The sequence below is a fragment of the Rhagoletis zephyria genome, unplaced genomic scaffold, assembly GCF_001687245.7.
Source record: "Rhagoletis zephyria isolate East Lansing unplaced genomic scaffold, Rhagoletis_zephyria_1.1 Rzeph_scaffold_08073, whole genome shotgun sequence".
Lineage (NCBI taxonomy): Eukaryota > Metazoa > Arthropoda > Insecta > Diptera > Tephritidae > Rhagoletis > Rhagoletis zephyria.
Window position 1 is genome coordinate 8,442 of NW_016165153.1, and position 20,222 is coordinate 28,663.

At 34.6% G+C, this 20,222-nt stretch overlaps 1 protein-coding gene across 1 annotated transcript in view; it reads left to right on the plus strand.

The window, feature by feature from the left end:
* Positions 1-11,214, plus strand: part of dysf (neuronal PAS domain protein dysfusion) — a gene marked incomplete at its 5' end in the record, with an annotated part of 18,236 nt that extends 7,022 nt beyond the window's left edge. Inside the window, 4 exons of the mRNA XM_017630729.1 lie at positions 6,075-6,259; positions 6,427-6,533; positions 8,518-8,671; positions 9,471-11,214. Coding sequence (XP_017486218.1) covers positions 6,075-6,259; positions 6,427-6,533; positions 8,518-8,671; positions 9,471-11,187 — 2,163 coding nt within the window. The remainder of the gene's footprint in view (positions 1-6,074; positions 6,260-6,426; positions 6,534-8,517; positions 8,672-9,470) is intronic.
* Positions 11,215-20,222: the final 9,008 nt, after the last annotated feature.

Below are 20,222 nucleotides of genomic sequence, written 5' to 3' on the forward strand. Positions count from 1 at the left end.
ACATGTTCACCTGTTGGGGTACGATCCGCTCTTAGGACAAAATTGTGCGTATCCGATGGCGTGAAAAAATGCTTGCAACTGTTCAATAATTCGTATCTTTAACTGTTGTGTTCCCTGTATATTGCACCTCATATTCAGCTGATCCACCATCGACGAAATGAAATATATTTGCAGAAATTGATGGGGCTCATCTGCTGTTGGCGCCATTGAACCATGCAAATGCTCTATCTTAAAGCATTCATGAACAGCTTTCATTTGATACCCATATTGAACAAATACACCCAAGGTTACCCAGGTCCACGTTTTGGTCTATATCTCGAGACCCTAGTTATTTTTTAAAAATTTGCTACAAACCTCACGGAGCCCGAGCCCTTCCCAACGAATGCAAAACCGTGGGAATCGGTTCGGCGGTTCTTGAGTTATAAGATTACCAAGTAACTCTTACCAAATGTAANTATTTTTTAAAAATTTTCTTTGCTACAAACCTCACGGAGCCCGAGCTCTTCCCAACGAATACAAAACCGTGGGAATCGGTTCGGCGGTTCTTGAGTTATAAGATTACCAAGTAACTCTTACCAAATGTAACTCTTTTTATATATATAGATAACACAAATAGTCAAACCTAACCTTGGTTCGCCTTTTCCAGTGTTAAGACCGAATATTATTTGATAGACAGACATTCAACCTAAACCTAAAGATAAAGACAAAGAAGAATAGTAAGGTACTCAAATTTAAATATTTAATAGAATGACAAAGGTAGCAGTGAATATGTAAATGAAAAAAAGAATGAAGATAAATATTAGGATAAAAGTAAAGGCAAATATAAATATGAAAATGTATATATAATGGAAAAAAACGATATTGACAAAGATAGAAATAGGGAAAGTTATAGAGCCAGAGAAAAGGATAAAACTGATGGATGAAATACGTTATGTTATGTGATGTTATGTTGTTATGCTATGTTACGTTATATGATCTTATGTTATGTTGTGGTATGTTATCTTATGTTATGTTATGTTATGTTATAAAATGTTATGCCATATTATGTTATGATATGTTATGTTTTGTTATTAATTTAATTTAGTGGTTGAATTTCAACCACTGGGCGAATAGTAGTCAATATAAAGGATATGATTATTTAATGACGTGATGAAAACAGAACTGGTTTCAGAATACATGTAAAAATTAGCAAAACTCTGTGAATCGTGTGAGGTTTTCCTTCCTTAAACATTCTTTAAATAAAGTTAAATTATGGACCATTGTAACCAATTTTTGTTATGGGTTTAATTTTGAATTAAAATGTGATAAAGGACGTGACATATCTTTAATAATTTTTTAACCTTTTTTCGCCATCTTAATACGAAATTAAGAGTTAAAAAGTCATTGGAAATAATTTACTTGCATCATCGGTTTACATTTTTATGGAAACACCCATATCCCATAAGAATCAAGACATTTCCATATTGTAGCCCCTTTTTAAGTGATAACAGTTTTGGAATGAAGTTGCAGATTGCGTTCGGCATTCCGAGTACCTCCTGGGAAGGGGGATATGGAACGAAATAGGTCTTCTGCCATACTTTTTCTGGTACTAATGATGCTATTATGCCTCTTCGGAGTGCCAAATCAAATGAAAAGTGACTGCTAACCAGTCCATCTTGCTTAGTGATTATCGCTTAAGAGTCACTAGATTACTACCTAAAATCATAGCTGTAAGACATTTTCTTATATTTCTGCTTATTTTGCCTGAAAGACACTGACACTGGTGGACGGAATGATATCTTGTAGCCCTACATTTATTTTCTAAAAAGACACTGCAAGACCGATTCGATTTTTAAGCTCATCTAAATTTGAATTGAAAAAATTAGCGCTAACGTAATTCGGAGTTTAGATCAAAACAAATGACTTTGAATATTAAACTAAGGCACAACTATCTAATAAATCTTCAAATTAAAATCGTAGGCGCTACAAATATGCTCCACTTAACGAAATTGCTTACTCAGCAAATAAATAAATAAATAAAAATTTGCACTTGTACATTTCTAGAATTGCATAAATTGTGCATGTAGCATGTTACACCTGCCAACAGCGTACGCGCACGCACACACATAAACAACTACGTACTACATGTATGGCAATCGCAGTCATGACAAATGCATATCTATTACAGGCTACAACACTTTGAGATTTTGCGCCATTGCCACCCTGAATTACGCATAAATCTTAGTCAAAGCGCGTAAGCTGAGGCATAAATTTTCACAAATTCAAAACTCTACGTTAACTAATATTTACTCACTCCAATTTGCGTTGAAGTTGGCGCTTAAATTGCGTTGAAATTGAAATTAGTCAAATGTTGCACGACTTCAATGCTGAGACTTTTATTTTGTGTGTAACAAGTAAATTTATTTTGCCGTCAAAATTGGTGTTTTATAAATATTTTATTTCGAGCATGTAATCTTAGTTTCATGTCTCTGGAAGTTATTCATACAATTTTACTTGCAGTTCGGCAGAGAATTCGAAAAAACTTTTTTCCATCACGTAAATTTTCCTAGAAATTTTGGTTTTTAATTTTCCTTAATATTACCACGTATGACCAGCGTTGTCTGCGAATTTTCATAGTCTTCCTGATTTACTTAGTCTTTAGATGATGAGTCTTGAAACTTCAAAATAAGCTCAGGTACCGCTAGATGGCGCAGGAGTCGATATATTTGGAAACTCCGTGGTTATAAGCAATAAATTAACTCCACAAAAAAATCTGGCCGGTAGGTGGCGCAAGTGGTTTATGGTTTTGGTTTTACGGACTTTGCTTGTTATATTTTCAACTGAGGCATTCAAATTTGTTGTCAAAAGTTGACTACAAAATCTTTTAGATGCCTAGGGCGCCCTAACAAAGGTGGGCCAAAAAGACAATTTTTACTTGCGCTTTCCCTGGTTTTGAGTAAGTAGATGAAGACACTGAATTGAGCCCTTCTTCGTAGGCGACCTCCGCTCGCGCTTCAAGATCATAACCTTTTATCAGCAGAATTCTCCTTTCCTTGTGCCGGGAAAGAAGGGACCCATCACGGGTATGTAAGAATTCTTGTGCACATGAACATTGAAGAGGGCTTGCATACGTGGAGGAACACTCCATAAACTTCATAGTCTAGTTGTTATCACGATGCAGGGAGACAGAGGTGGCGCAATCAGCAGTACCGCTACTTTGTTCTTGGCGAATTTGACAGAATAAGCTTTCGTGTGACGTCATTTTAGCAAACTGTTTGTATGTATGCAGAGATGTTCATATGTATGTAAATATGGCGACCTCCATGGTTTGACAGTTAACACTCTTTCTCTCCTCCATCTCCAATTATTCTTTCCTTTATCTACACTATGCGTTGCTATCTTGACGTCATCACCCGCAGGAATGCGCAATCTTGTATTCTATCATTCTTTTTTGTTATTTTGAAATATTAAATAAGAGCTCGCGATTTTAATTTCTCTAAAAAGCACCAATAGCATACTCTAAGAGTACCAAAACAAAAAAGTTAATTAAGAAAGTACATTTCCAGCGCTTTCCAAAAAAGTTGGGATCATTAGCACCTCTTTCTGAAAAACCGTGTTCGAACCTGTTCTGTTTTTCATCCTTCATACATATCTGGAATAAAAGTCTGGAATTTCCTGCTCAATCATTTTTTTTATTTAACGTAGAGTCAGAAAGCTCGCAGCTTTCCAATACCAGGGGAACAATTCCAGCTCTATGAAATGATGAAGTGAAAATGAAAAATTCAATGTCAGTGAATATTAAATTTGTTCACTTTATCATTTCATTATATCATTTTTAGCTATTCTCGATCATGAAAGGCTTTTTCATTAACTACAAGCAATCATCACAGGATGATGGTTTTGAGAAAAGTGCTCAAATTTTCTTTTTCACAGCCACAAATACCAGTGAAAACTTTTTGATAAATTACTTTATTTTCATTTGAAAACAGAATCAATTCACGTTTTCTCAAAACAAGAATTGGCGCCCAGGATTTTTCACAAAATACGTATTGGAAAAGCTTTATAGTATTTGCTTATAAGTACTCCTCATTTAATTAGGGGGTAGTATAAACAATCATTTTGCAAAATTCAAAAAAAAAATGCAACGTCGGATTTAAACACATAAATTCCTAATAACTTATTAGTCAACGAATGATCTCAATTTAAACAGAAATGACTCGTAAATTTAATTAAGGTAATTATTTTTATTACATATCTACATGAATTGCGTAAATAAATGAGATAAGTTGATTGATTTTTGCGCAAAGCGAATTACATGAAGTAATTGCCTAACTCATTTATTTGCGTTTTGCTTTTGCAAATTCAAAACGCAATTGCCTTAAAAAATAAAAATAAAAGAAAAAATAAAATAAAATAAGAAAAGATTTTTGCCAAGTTTAAAGCACATAAATTAAATCTAACTATGTAATTCGTTCTGCTGTAATTCACAAAAATTAAAAGCCGCCAAACAATTTTGAATTATGAACTATCGATGGAAACTGGCAGGCGGCCGCCAAGCAACCAAGCAGCCAAACAAAAAGCCACCAACTGTGTACTTTGACGGCTGGACATTCACATTCACTTGTGCCACTGGAAGGGAGTGCTGTTGAGAGATATAGAATTACAAACATATATGTGTGTATAGAAATAGTAAATTACTGCAAATACAGATGTCTATCGCACGTGATATTCAAAAGTGACACAATTCAAAATTTAAAATGTACACATAGCTTTTATTTACCTTTCAGCAAAAGCTGAAGTAAATTTTTGTTATAATTTGTTGAAAAAACCTTGAGTAAAATCTCTCTTGCCCATAATTTGATTAGCAAGTGCTAAGAAATTGTTTTTCGCATTTTCTGGCAAACTAATAATTTTGAGTTGCGTCACATTTGTAGATCGTGTGCGATTTGTGCGCATACCTGCTTCAATATGGGTCAATCCATGTACAAATCGGATAACGGAACTTCTCTTTTATCATAGGTATAACGACAGAACCTCAAGGAGAAAAAATTCGAAAGCTGTGCAAAATTCTAAGTCTTGCAATTTCCGGAAATTTGCCAAGCTATTATGGTTACAAATAATTCTGGTATCATTTTAAATGTGTTTTTAAGGCTAAAATGAAAAAATTTATAAACAAATTTGGAAATAGAAAAAGTTACAAAACTCTTAATTTAAAAAAATCGTAATAGCAAAAACTTATAAATTTATTTTGCTCAATTTTTGTAATACAATACCCTCTTTGAAGAAATTTTCAAGGTGTTGTTTTTTTAAGGTCTCAATTTTATAATATGTAAAACAAAATATTGTTTGTAAACTCTTAATAAACTTATGTACAACAATTTATTTAATTTTAATTATTTTTTATATCTTGTTTGCAAAAAATTTTTTTTCAAGTTCAAAAATTCATATCTTTCAAAAAAACATATTTTTTAAAATTTCAAGATCTTTTAGATTAGGTAGATTTATGGTCTAAAAAATTAAAATAGTAAACGTTTTTGCTTTTACGGTTTTTTAATTTAAAAATTTTTTCGCATTTTTTTATATATCCCCAAATATCACCTTTAGAACGAGACCAGAACTATTTTTGTAACTATAATAATTTTATAATATATATATTAAAAACAAAAAACTTACAAAATCTGGGAATTTGTGAAATTTTGAACTTACGAAAAACATATTTTCCATTTAGCACAACTCCGTTATATGATAAAAGAACAGTTCTGAGCAAACTTTATCCAAATAAAAAATGGTCGATTTGACATGGATTTGCCCATTTACATATTTGCAAATGTAAACAAAAAGGTCCGAACGGCTGTGGCAGCTTTTAGTAATGAAAACCTGCAGCAGCCAAAAAAGAGCACACAGCATTCAATTTTGACCGAATTCATTATTTTCTTTTTTTTTCATAATTTTGATATATTGTTTTATATGTATTTTAACCTTTCAATGCAATTTTTTAACGCTTTATTTACTTTAAATCTTTGTTCACATTTACGAGTAAGTAAGTATGTATTTATTTATCTTCCATGTGTTCTTTTGTTTTCATTCTCTTGCAGGTTGTGCTAGTTCAGGGTCATTATCTGTCATTTCTGCCGCTTTGCAGTCGCAATGAGCCGGTCTTTGTGGCCACATGCACACCCATTGCCATGCCGGAGACGCGCGAGTGTGTGGTGCAGGGCGCCACCAATGTCTTTACCACCATTCATTCAATGGATATGAAAATCGCACATATCGATAAAAAGTGAGTAGTGCGCATGCGCGCCCGCAGAGTTTGCATTTACTTTATTTAATGCATTATTTTAAAAGGTTTAAAGTAGATTTATTTTATTTTTAATTGTTTTTATTTTTTATTTACTGAAAGTTGGTGTTTTTTGTTTTTTTTTCAATTCCTTTGATTTTTATACACAGCGGCGAATTTCATTTGGGTTACAGCAAAAGTGATATACATGGAGTTTCTTGGTACAATCTATTGCATTCGGAAAATTTACGTGAGGCGCAAAGCAAACATAGGCTGAGTAAGTAATTGCATAAGTAGTAAATAACAGTTAAAAATAGGCCAAAAAGTACGTAATTCTCAACTCAAGTATATGCATTCGGCTATCGTCAACTACATAGATTAAGTAAGATAATTTATTCGTGAAAAGTACTTATGTATGTCGGCTACGGTGTGCTCTATGACGCCTAGTTGGCAGTGTTGAGCATTCTATACAGTTCAGCGGGCACAATAAATAGTGGGCTGAACAGAATTTTGAATAGCAATAGAATAGCACAATCGTTTTCTCATATATATTCCTTAGGCGAACGTCTTCCAGCTAGGGTCCAACCATGTCTGGGAAGTTGGCATATGGTATGACGCAAAGCGACAAAAAAAGGTTGCTCTCAATAGTTCTAGAGTTTTTGAGAAGGAAAAAAATTTCTGGATATTTTGACAAAAAAAAAGTTTTTCAAAAATTGTGTATGCCAGATTCACGCAGCATACGGCGTGTGGCAAAAAGGCAAAAAAAAACTGTTCTCAGTAGCTTTTCAATAGTTCTAGAGTCCCTGAAAAAGAAAAAAAAGTTCTGCAAAATTGCGCCCAAAAAAAACATTTTTCAAAAAACTCGAAAAAATTTATTGTTTGAAAAAAGTAAAAATTAAAACTGTTCTGAGTAGTTTTTTAATAGTTCTAGAGTTCTTGTGAAGGAAAAAGAAAATTGTCCAAAATAACGCCGACAACAAAAATTGTTTCAAAAAAGTCGAAAAAGTTGGATTAAAAAAAAAATTATATTAAAACTTTACTGAGTAGCTCTTCAATAATTCTAGAGTTACTGAGAAGGAAAAAAAAGTTCTTTTTTTTCAAAAAACTCCAAAGAGTAAAATATTTGAAAAAAAATAAAAACTAGAACTGTTCTGAGTAACTTTTCAAAACATCTATGGTTTCTGAAAATAAAAAATAAAGTTCTGTAAAATTGCACCGAAAATAAAACATTTTTTTTGCAAAAAACTCGACAAAAGTAAAATTAAAAAAAAAAAATAAAACCTAAAACTAGAGTTCCTTAAAAGAAAAAAAGTTCTGCGAAATTGCGCTGAAAAGAGTAATTAAAAAAAGTAAAGGTATTCTTGTTAATTTTTGTAATTGTTTTCTTGCCCATAAAATTCAAAATCTGCACTTAATTTCAGAAGATAAAAGGATCGTTTATTTCTANAACATTTTTTTTGCAAAAAACTCGACAAAAGTAAAATTAAAAAAAAAAAAAAACCTAAAACTAGAGTTCCTTAAAAGAAAAAAAGTTCTGCGAAATTGCGCTGAAAAGAGTAATTAAAAAAAGTAGAGGTATTCTCTGTTAATTTTTGTAATTGTTTTCTTGCCCATAAAATTCAAAATCTGCACTTAATTTCAGAAGATAAAAGGATCGTTTATTTCTGCAGCATTTATAAAATGTTGGAATTCGAAATCTTTTCCTGACCTTGAGATTTTTCATCACCTCCCAGAACTTTTCGTATCTTTTCGTATTTTATTCTGAATTTTTCGAGGGACCTCTAGCGTATTGTGTCTTTATTGTTTTTCTTTGTAGAAATATTAAGAAGCTCTGGCATAATTAAACCCTTTAATCATAACAAACTGTTAGATTTTTTTTATGTAGTTTTTATTTAATTTATTTTATTTCTATTTTATCTTAGTTTNGGAATTCGAAATCTTTTCCTGACCTTGAGATTTTTCATCACCTCCCAGAATTTTTCGTATCTTTTCGTATTTTATTCTGAATTTTTCGAGGGACCTCTAGCGTATTGTGTCTTTATTGTTTTTCCTTGTAGAAATATTAAGAAGCTCTGGCATAATTAAACCCTTTAATCATAACAAACTGTTAGATTTTTTTTTTATATAGTTTTTATTTAATTTAATTTAATTTATTTCTATTTTATCTTAGTTTATACATATATTTCAAAATCATACGTAAATATATGTTTGTGCATATAGCATTCTGAAGTGCTGAAGTTCTTTTTTTTTTTGTACTCCAGTAACACAATCGGAGCAGGATCGCTCTTGCATTTTACTAGTTCGCATGCAGCGGCGACAAGGAGACTTTATTTGGGTACACGTGGTACTACAAGTGCGCGATAGTCAAGATACCAACCAGCAGCCGGTGATTGTTTGCACGAATCAGGTTCTAAAGTAAGTAAAAAATTCATTTCTAACAAAATAAATATAGTCGATATAAAGGTCTCTTCATTTGAAAGTCTGGAATCAAATTGTATCAATCTCTATATACTGAACATCAGAAATATCCACTTCATCTTAACTTCCATTTTCATCTGAAACAAATTTTTTGGTAATGACGGAAAAAAGTAAAATTTTAATGGTTTTTACTACTTGATTGCGAATATTTAAAATACCTATTCATCTACAAAGATACACAAGCTAAATAATTTTTCAAATAAAACTTCGAATGTGGAGTCACTGCCTAAATTAACACCGATCTAAGAGGAATTAAATATACCATTATTATTTGGGCAAACCTCGGTGCTCGGCTTTGGGTCTCTTCCCAAGGAACTATACTATACTCCCCCCAGCAATCTCCCACGCAAATAACCACTATGTTTGAGATGTCTAAAGTAAAGTAAAACAAAAAATGCATAGATTTTTATTTTATTTCGCTCACTTTTAGCAACCGCCTTTAATCAAATCACGTCTTTGACTATTGCACCAATTTCTACATTTCCGTTTCTCACGCAATCACCACGTCTTCCCACAGTAAATTTCTATTTTCAGCTATTTTTAGTCTAAACAAAAATAACTAAGCTAATCAAATTTCGTTTGTGCTTTTTTGTCTTTCATTCATTCCCACTGCAATGCGATGCCAATTTGCCAACTCACCACCAAACAACACCGTCATTGCCAATTTGGTTCTCGACTCGAACACAACAATCACACTCCCACCGCTCACTCAATCTGTCTAAACTCCACTCTACAGCGAACGCGAAGCATCGGTTATGCTCGCCAATTCATGGCTCTACCACTACTACTCAGTGCAATCGAAGATACAATTCGGACTTGCCTTCGATGCGCCCACACGTGTGCCACCAACAACGCCAGCCGCTGCCGCTGCGGCTGCGGTCTACTACCATCATCACGCGCATCATGTTGGCCATCCGCATTCGCATCATCACACGGGCGCCGCCACAACGGCCACACTTCCGGCTACCGCATCAGTGGGCTATGCGGCCGCATTGCATCCACATCAGCCACATCCGCACGTCCACCATCCGCACCACCAACACCTGCACACAAATCAGCTGCCGCATCCGCACTCGCACCCGCATTCCCACCAAAATTCACACCCCCAGTACCACCACATGACGGCGTATGGCTCGTATCATACGCCCACTGGCGCGACTAGTGGTGGCAGCATGAGCGTGGGGAGTGGCAGCGGCGGCAGTGCGGAGGGATCGCCTGCGCCTCATATGGGCGGTCAACAGCCACAGCAGCAGCACTTACAAAGCAATGGCGCAGTGGTGATGACGGCGAATGCGGGCAACATTAATGGTGCCGCCGTCGGTCCGTACATCTACCATCACCGGCTGGGGTTGGAACCGGTCGACTATAGTCAAGTGCCTGGCGGTGCGACGGCGGCAGCGATTGGCTTGAACGGCGTGCGCTCTCCCGCGAATGGTCAGACGGATGGACAGATGCGTTGTAGCAGCGCGAACAGTTCCGTCTCCAGTCACAATGCAGCCACACCGCACTATGTCACACACAACAGCAACGCTAGCAACAATGCGACCAGCAATAGTCATAACAACGGCAGTGGTGGCAACACTAACCACAACAACACAAATAGCAATCACACCAGCGGCCACAATCATAATCACAACGTCAGTTCCAGCGTCAACGGAAATGCCTCATCACATCATCAACGCCTCAGTTCGCCACCCACCAAGCGGAGAGCTATCGGCAAATTGGAACCACTTTATCTACCAGATGATGGCACCGATGACACGCCCACAACAGTAACCGAAATTGATACAGCCTACCCGCTGCATACGCATGCGCTCATTTCTGCGCCGCTCGAGTCACATGCTTCCGTAGTCTTTGCCACCGTTGTGCCTACACGTCCGCGTCTCATGCAAAAGTCACTACCCAACGATCCACCCGACTTCATCGATCAATGGAATCCCAGTCCGCCCTGGTCGGAGTCTGCGCAAAAACTTTCGCTTGATAGTTCCTCCTCAACGCAGCAGGAGCTCAGTCCTTGTATTACCACCACACCACCTACACCCACCAGCGCGCCACCTAGCGGTCCACTCGCCGCCAATTGCAATGGTTTACAGACTTTAGCACCAGCTTTCTCATTCGAATGGATGTCCGATCCGTTGGTGCCTATTACGGATCCCTATGTTTCCTGTATAACGCCGCCGGATGGCGTACCCATTGTAGTCACTCATCATCCACACTCCGCCGCAGTGCAACATGCCTTGCATTGGCCTGTGAATGCCCCAGCGTCCGAACATCATCAGCACCTGAGTCAGCATTTAGCCTCGCATGGGCATCGATTGTTGAGTCTGTCGAGTACGGGCGCTGGTGAAGCGACGCAACAGGTGTTGAGCGTAGCAGCCAGAGATGCGGGGAATGTGAAAGTGAAATCACCTGATGTTGCAGAGCGAAAAGGTGAGTGTTTTTCTAGTTTTTGAATAAACCAATACGAAACATTTTCGATCGCAATCCTTAACCAGTGGACATAGAAAGTGATATATTTGAGAGAATAGCACTCCCAAGCAGACATCAAACACCTCCAAAGAAATCCTCTGAACCAAAAATATTTTTAGCTTCATTCTAAATTAAATAAACAAAATAACTGTTTCATTTTTCTTCATATTTTTTATGTGCGATTGGCGATTAAGTATTCCAGCATAAAAATTTCTCGAACGAATCCCAAAAAATCTTGAAAAAAATCCAAAATCTAAAGCTCGAAGATAAAGTAGCAGTCGGAGATTAACCGCAACCTTTTTAGCAATTCTTTATTGGTTACGCTCAGAGGGAAACCTCTTATCCGGGTACCTGGATAAAAGTAACCCCCTACCTAGGTACCCCAATAAATATTACCCTCTAAGCGGATATCGGGTTAAAGATAACCCGAATATATGTACATAGATATGTTAACCTCTACCCGGCTGTCCGGACAAGAATAACCCGCTACCCAAGTACACAGATAAAATCTACTCCTATCCGGGTACTCAGATAAAGATAACCATCTATCTGGGTACACGGATAAGGAAAACCTTTTACCTGGGGAATCTATCACATACAACCCGCTATCAGGTACCCAGACAACAATAACCGCCTACCTGGTTACTCGAATAAAGATAACCCTACCCGGATGCTCGGATAAATATAATCGACTGCGCGAGTACTCGGTTTAAAATTAATCCTATATGCTTGCACCCGTGTAAAGATAACCCTCTATCGGGGTTTCTACAAATATAACCCCCTATCCAGTCACCCAGGTAAAGATAACCGCTAACCCATATACTCGGATAAAGATAACACTATATCCCGGTATCCAGACTATGATAACCGACTACCTGGGTACTAGGACAAATAATACCCGCTATTCAAGTACCCGGATAAAGATAACTATCTATCCGTGTATCTACGTAAATAAAGATAAAGGCCTACCCGGGTACTTGGGTAAAAGAACCCTATATCTGGGTACCCATATAAAGATAAAGATAACCGCCTACCCGGGTACTCGGATAAAAATGACCCTATATCCGGGTATCCAAATAAAAATAACTGACTACCTGTGTACCCGAGCAAATATAACCCGTTATTAAATTACCTGGATAAAGATAACCTTCTGCCCGGGTACGCGGATATTTGAATATTGACCTTTACCTGAGTAATTCATTACCTTTAGTATATAGGGCGTGTTCAGAATTACACGATGAGCCAGGCAGAATAACTGACCAACTTCTCGCCATTTACAACGAAATTTAATATTACAAATAAGTTAACTTTTTATCGAGATATGATGTATTAAATAGTTTTACTATTTTACTTTAATTTTCTTCAAAGCTCCAAATAACAAAAGTAAACGTATTTTTTAAAATGGTACTGGCAGCTCAATTTATATGCGGCCAATATTATTCCTCTCACTTAATAACCGAAAACAAGCAACCATTACAAATAAGTCTCCTAGTTAATATCTGTGATGATGATTCATTTCTTGAAATTAAATATAAATCTCAGCGAGAAACCAAAATAATGCGCGCATTGGTATAACTGACCGAGAGAAACCTTTATGTGACTGCGCAATATGATAAGTATCCCAGAAGGACCAATATGGGTTTTGGGTTAAGAGGTATTTTCGAGCTCTGCCAAAATCCCGAAATATCCTAAAAAAAATTAAAAAAATCTCAAAGAAAAGTTAGAAAATCCCGAAAAACGTTCCCATCGAACCCTAAAAAGTCTTCCACACTCGAAAAATCAAAATTAAAAAATTTTAATCAATGACTTAAAAATATTAAGAAGCAAAAATGACCCATATTCGGCTAGAAAAAACGTTTATCTTTTATTTTTTTTTAACAACAATTAACGTGTTTTTGCTAAATGTACCACTGAACCTAAAACCTTTCGAGATGTTTTACAAAGAAAACCTACGAAAATCCCGAAAAAAAATTCAGAAAAATCGATTTTCCATTTCAAATTTTTTTCATTGTGCCTCTTTGGTTTCAAAATATGGAATTTGCATCAAAACGGTTGTGACAGCTTGCCTTCAAGCGTATTTTTAATAACTTTTAATATTTACTCTATTTTCAGAATCACCACGCAAATGAAACAGTAGAATTAAACGCCAACAGGTTTATGTCTGCGTACTGAATCCAATTGAAGTCCTAAAATCAGTTGCTAATCAGCTAACAGAACAAATCTAATCCAGTTTAATATTTCAGTGTTAATATTTCACAACAAAGGCAAAATTAGGCAGAAGTCTAACCTTTTTTGTTGGAAAAAACTTTTAATGCACTTCCATAAATATTAATTGCAAAGCTGTCATAAATGTTAATAGAAAAAGAAAGAAAAGAAAAAAAGGCATTGGCTAAAGCAACTTCATCGAAAACCTATTATCGCCTCAGTACCTTGAACCAATGTTGAAAACACCCGCAATAATTAACGTCAAGCTTATAAAGGTATTAGAGAATGCAATAACGGTTAATTTTAATAACAATATAATATTCGCCTACAAATGTATAAGCAAAACAACACCACTAAGACGAAAAAAAAAAAATCAAGTGCCCAAGCGTCAAGAGCAACGTAATTATTTTTCAGTTAGATTCGCTGGTACGTAAACTTTTTGTAGCAGCTGTATAGGCAATACATTTTTGTTTAGTACTCATATATTTTTTTAGGTATGTATGTTTGTATGTATATGTAGATATGTATATGGAAAGTGCAAATAAATGTTTATTGGCAATTATTTTGTTATATTTAATGGCATTAGCGAGTCAAGTGCGGGTGGATAAGTGAATGTCTGTTGGCGATAAATACAATTAGTTGCATGTATGTATGTATGAATACTTATGTTATGTACTGGTTTTTAAAAATTCTCTATTGCAATGTGCGAAATATTTTTGCAATAATAGCGCTAATTCCATTCTACACCGCTTTAAATGGAACTAATTTATTTTTTTAGATTTGGTACTCTGAAATTTGTTTGCTAATGTAACCGTTTTTTTTTTTTTATTACCACTTTAATTTTATGTTTATTTTTGCAACTTAAATTTAGATTAGATAAGAGGATGGAAAATTAGTGCAATTTTATTTTTTAAGGTTTTTAGTTTACTAAGCAATTTTTTTTTTGTTACTTGATAAGCGCTGCGGAGCGGTGAAAAGAAACGCAAAAGCTATAAGATTGAAAATACTTGAAGAATGTTTTGAGTTGAGGTAAAAATTTAGTTTTAGAATATTATATGCAGAATTTTTACAATGTTTTATTTAAATGTATACATATTTATGTAAGCCACTGTAAGTATAATTTTACATTTTTTCTAAATAATTTACATGCATATCAATTGTGTAATCAAATAGCAATTAAAATTATTTATATCTACAAAGTAGCAAACAGTTATGTAGTAAGAAAAATTAAAAGTTGATAATTGCATACTAAATAGTATTAAGCAAAAATAACATACATTTATGCAAAATGAATAAATAAAATTTTATACATTCTATACAAAATTTAAAACGATTTGCGTTTAACTGAGGGTTTAACTGAGGTAGACTAGTAGTTGGTTTTCGTGGGACGCAGTGGGTGCCTGTGGAAAGTAATTGTAAGTATCGCTCCTATATGAATGCCTTTACCGAAGAAAGGCCCTATCTCATATTTTGTTTCTTTACAGAGTAGTTATAAAACTTTATAAAAACTAAAGTACAAAAATAAGTTTTTGCTGTGGTAGTTGATTTCAAATTCGATTAAGATATATATTAGAATACACCTACACTAAAAATTTGAAAGTATTAGTACCAAAAACAACGTAGTTATAACACTTTTTAAAATGCCCTATCCGTATGAATGATTTAATTTTTTAATGTTTTTTTTAATACATACATACCGTACGCTTGGAGTAAGGTGTCCGTGTTTTTTTCCTAAATAGGGCTACCAGCTTCTTGACTTAGCTAAATCTTAACTTAACCTTCCATATTCTCAAAAGGCTACTTAAAAGAGGTTTTTGTGTTATAAGTGTTGCAATTGAACATGGTTATTGAGCTCTATACCACGTTTTTTTTTTTTAAGGAAGAATGGATAAAGCTACAAATTCTAAGCTGTAGAATTTATAGCTGCTATTTCGGAGATCTAGACATCAGCACAGACTGATCCTCTATATATGGAACAATCTAAGCTCCCTTCTATTATTTTCTATTTTTTATATCAGAGTAAAATAGATAGATCGAAGGCATCTTTGGGGCTAAGAATATAACGCTGTGCACCTGCTTGGGCATCGAGGGCACTATCGATAGTAGTGTTTATGATGCTAACTGTATGACATTAGGCCAAAGGACCCATCTACAGTTAGTTGGATCGACGATATGATTCGTGATCGTGAAATCACATCTCTTTAGGAGGTCGTCTACAACAAGCAACCTAATCAAGGGGAAAAGAAACACACTTCGATCAGTTACTCATGGCTCTGAACTTGGCCTTAGTGTTGATTACAATTTCATATACACCGAATAGGTGTAACCGGAGACTTAGAATATCGACTCTACCTTGAGAAAAATACAACTTCCGAACACATTTTTGGGGTTTCGGGTAATAACTAAGCTTTTAACTGAGCGAGTCAGTAGTACGAGCCGAACAAGTCCATCTGGCATTGCTGTTCACGTTCATGTTCACGTTCACTGCAGCAAAGCTCTACGAACGAAAAATGCAATCCGTAGTTAGACTCCTTTGCTTGAATAATGACTCTGAAATAATTTTGTCTCTGTGTTTTGTTATTCAGGATTTTTTTTTTTTTTTTTTTACTACCAACTAGATTATATTTTATCAGCTTTTTTTAAGTAAGAGCCCTTTGCACTCCTCATTAGACTCACCCTTCACGCTTTCTCACAAACTTATGTAGAATAGCGCTTACGCAGCAAAACTATTTTGGTCAAACGATTAACCACAAAAAATTACTTAACAAAGTCACTAAATATTCATTTAAATATGAATGCCTGAAGGCCACACTTTTACTTGGGCATACAATTTCGTAACAAAATTGACTTGAAAAGGGTGTAGCAAAGTTGCAAAAAAAATGCGCAGACATAAAGCAGCAATAAGTAATGGCCACAATAAGACCTTTGCCATTAAGCTGACGCATTGCTACAGGCCAAAAAGCGTTAAATGGCTCGCTAAGTCAGAGCATAAGACATTTGCTGGAGTTGGCCAATTTAACGCTTTGAGTGAATTGAGCTGCCCGCCGCTTAGAATACCCACATTCCACCGCGGTGAGTAATGCAAAAATTTTTAATGAAAATTTACTCAATTGACATTTCTAGGAAGTGGACGAGGAAATATTTTGTGTCTATGAAAAAGTAAGAGAATAGTAACTAAATAATGGTTAAGGCACATTTAAACCTACTTACATATGTACATAGATATGTAAGTACTTTTTTTAATTCAACAGATCTTTACCTATTATTTACAGTTTTCCTTTTATTTATTTGATATTCATAAATTTTTTATAAAAATATAGTATATTCTACGCCCAAATCCGATTTTTTGCAGTTTTGTAGCCCATTTAATTTTAGTAATAAGGGGCAAGCTCCAGGTCGCTGTCGAATAGCGTTGATTTTTTACATTTTTTTTTTTTGTTCCACATAAAAATTTTGTCGAGCATACATTGTGTGGAATAAAATGCGCACCACTTTCAACAAAAAAAAATTTTTTAAATCAACAATATTTTCCAGCAACATTAAACTTGCATTTTATTATACTAAAATTGAATGGGCTACAAAACTATCTACACATCCAACTATTAAATATTATTAGCTTGCTCGCTGCAGGTCATTAGGATAGCGCACCCCTTTTATGACGTTTTTTTTTTAATTTGTATAAAATTTTTTAATCGGATTTACAAGTAAATTATGCTATATTTTCATAAAAAAATTATTGCGTATTATTTTTCTATCATAGTTTAGTGACAATAACCACACTGTCTCTAACTGCGTGAAAACTATAAAAAAATAAGTCTACTAAATTGACAGTCATCGATTTTTCACATATAAATGTACATTAGGGTGGTAAAAAAAAATACATGCGGTGGCGGAAAAAAGCTTAAAACGTTAAGCACTCAACCCCTAAGATTTTTCTAAATGGAAAAAATAAACCCTTTATTTTTTTGTCAAAACAAAAAAAAATTATATTTAGCACTGCCTCAAACCCCATGAAGTTTTCCATGTATTCATAGAAATGGTGTAGAATTTTCGAAAACCAATATTTTTCGATCGTAAAACTCTGTTTCACTTATGGAGACTTCCTATAATAATAATAAAAAAATTTTTATTTTACCATTTTTTAATACAAACGATTTTTTAGGGTCACCCCTTGCATTTTTTGTGTTAGTTTATTGAAAGCCTCCTAAAGATAAACAGAGTTTCCTGATCGAAAATATTCATTTTCAAAAATTCTATACTATTTCTACGAAAAGGTGTTTTCCCCATATTGAATACATGGAACACTTCATGGGCTTTGAAACAGCTCTCAATATATATATTTTTTTTAACAAAAAGTACGGGTATTCTTCTTCATTTAGAAAAATCATAGGCGTGAGAGCTTGACATTTAAAAAAAAAAATAAAAAAAATTACCACCCTAATGTGCATATATATAATCGATAAGTACACATTTAGCTATCACTGCCATTTGTTGTATTTACCATGTAGTAATGCTGTAGTTTTACAAATAAATATTTTTTCTGAATTTTATGAATTTTATGCGAAACCAAGCAAACAAGGTGAGGTGTTACGTCGCGACGTGCCAAACACTCTATGTATATGACCGAATGTCGTCGTTGCCTATTGTCAGCCAACGGAGGCTGTAGTTGGTATTGTTGTTGGCGTTTGCCTCTTAATGCTATGTAGTTGGTTACAAAGCGCAGAAAGCGCAACCGCGAAATGTTGCAGCAGCAGCCACAAAAGCTAAATGCCTGCGATTGCTGCTTTGCAATTCTAATTGATAGTTGTGCTGGTGTCTTATTTGGCTATTTGCTGTTGTTGTCGCAGCATTTTCAGAATTTTAGATTAAGCTAAGCAGTATTCGTATTGCATATCGATTGTTGTGGGATCATTATTTGTTTTCTATTTTGCAAAAAAAAAAAAAAAACATTTTATACAACTACATAATTCGTGCCACACCCCCTCGTTGTGGCATATGAACATGTCTATAAACATACTTATACATATATGTATGTATGTATTTATATGAATGTATTTACGTTGACAATGTATTCTAACAACAACAATCATACTTTTCTAAACATTTACGTAAGTATGGGAAGGTTTCGATGTATGTATGTACTCGTTACCTGTGGGCTATTGTTTCACCTCTTTGTTTTTGTAAATTCTTAGAATCGTCGTCTTTTATTTACTACACTATGACTTGCATATGTATTGATCGCTTTTGGGTGGGAAAAAAAAATTCCAATATGTACTCAGATTGTTGCATTGAACTGTATTTAAAATTAAAATGAAATAATTCAAATGGCACTGAAGTGTTGTTGTTAGTGTTATTATCGATTATTAGCAGTGTGTAGATATGAACGAGGAAAAGACTATTTAAAATTATATTTTTTGCTTGCTGGTGCTGTTTTTTTTTGCTGGACGTAAGAGCAAACGAATTATTTTTTAAGATAGCATCGACAACACCTGTTTCTCAGCACTGCAAGCTAAAATACCAGCAATTGTAAGCTAGGTGGAGCTGTTTCGGTCAACATGTATGCTACTTCATAAACGAACTCTGGAATAGTGCTTCCTCTCCTTTATGGCTACCTATATAAAGTTCTCTAAAAGAGTGTTGTGACAGAAATTTTTTAATTGCGCCCTTTGGAGGGATATTAAAAACTATTCGCATCATAACATACCCAAAAAACCCAAACTTTTTGGTCATCATGACCCTATGCCATCTTACAAAGCAATGAGTTGGTAAAGAAAACGAATATCCGGTAAAATATTTTCATTTTTTTATCTGGATATCCGACTAATGTCCTTCATTTGGTTCTTCGGATATTTTTAATGAATACATAAACAACTTTTATTTTATTGTTATTTTTTGGATTCGAAAATATGGATATCCGGATAATATCCACTGATTTAGTTATCCGAATATCCGGAAACTCATATTTGTATATCAGATATTCGAATATCCAAATAGTATTTCCAGCCTTAAATTGCTTATAAATATGTTTTGTCAAACCGAAATATACCATTCATTTTCCCCGGTTAATTGTAGGTATATAAATATGTATGAGGCTTTGAGCTCCAGAGTAGTCTAACTGACATATCAAAAAAAGTTGAGGTGCACCTTAAAATTCATTACTAGTATCATAAGCGCACAAAAGCTAAATTTTCCATGAAACATGTGATTTGTTTAATTAAATGGAATTTATTTTGAGAAATACTTGTGTTATATAGATATTTATTCCCTTAAGTACTGTGTTATCAAAAATTTGCAATAAATCAGTTTTTTCACTTAACCACATTATGTATAAAGTCATCTATTTTTTAACCGACCTGGCTGAATTCGAGTTTGTGTTGTTGCTTTGCATGTATGTATGTATTTAGTTATTTTACCGAGTGTCGTTTTGCAGCTCGGTTGTAAAAGAAACACCTATTTTTATACTTTTTAGTAAAATTCCACTTAAATGGAGCTATTTTTGATCCTCTTTTCCTAAATGGGAACTTTTTGGCTTTGCTCCAGTTTGGCACATTATAATTTTGTTTATTCAAATATTTTGGTCCAACATTTTCACCAACATTTCACATTCACGATTTCCAGTGGCACATGTATCTTATTAGGTTATGGTTTGGTGGTCATCAGAAGGCATATTTCCATTGCGCCTTAAATAACGTAACGAAAGTTTTACGTCCATAAAAAAAGTTCGTGAAATTCTCCCATATGCTGGCATTTCATGGCACGGTTAATCAAACAACAAAATAAATTTGAAGAACTTTTTCTCTTCACTCCCTGACGG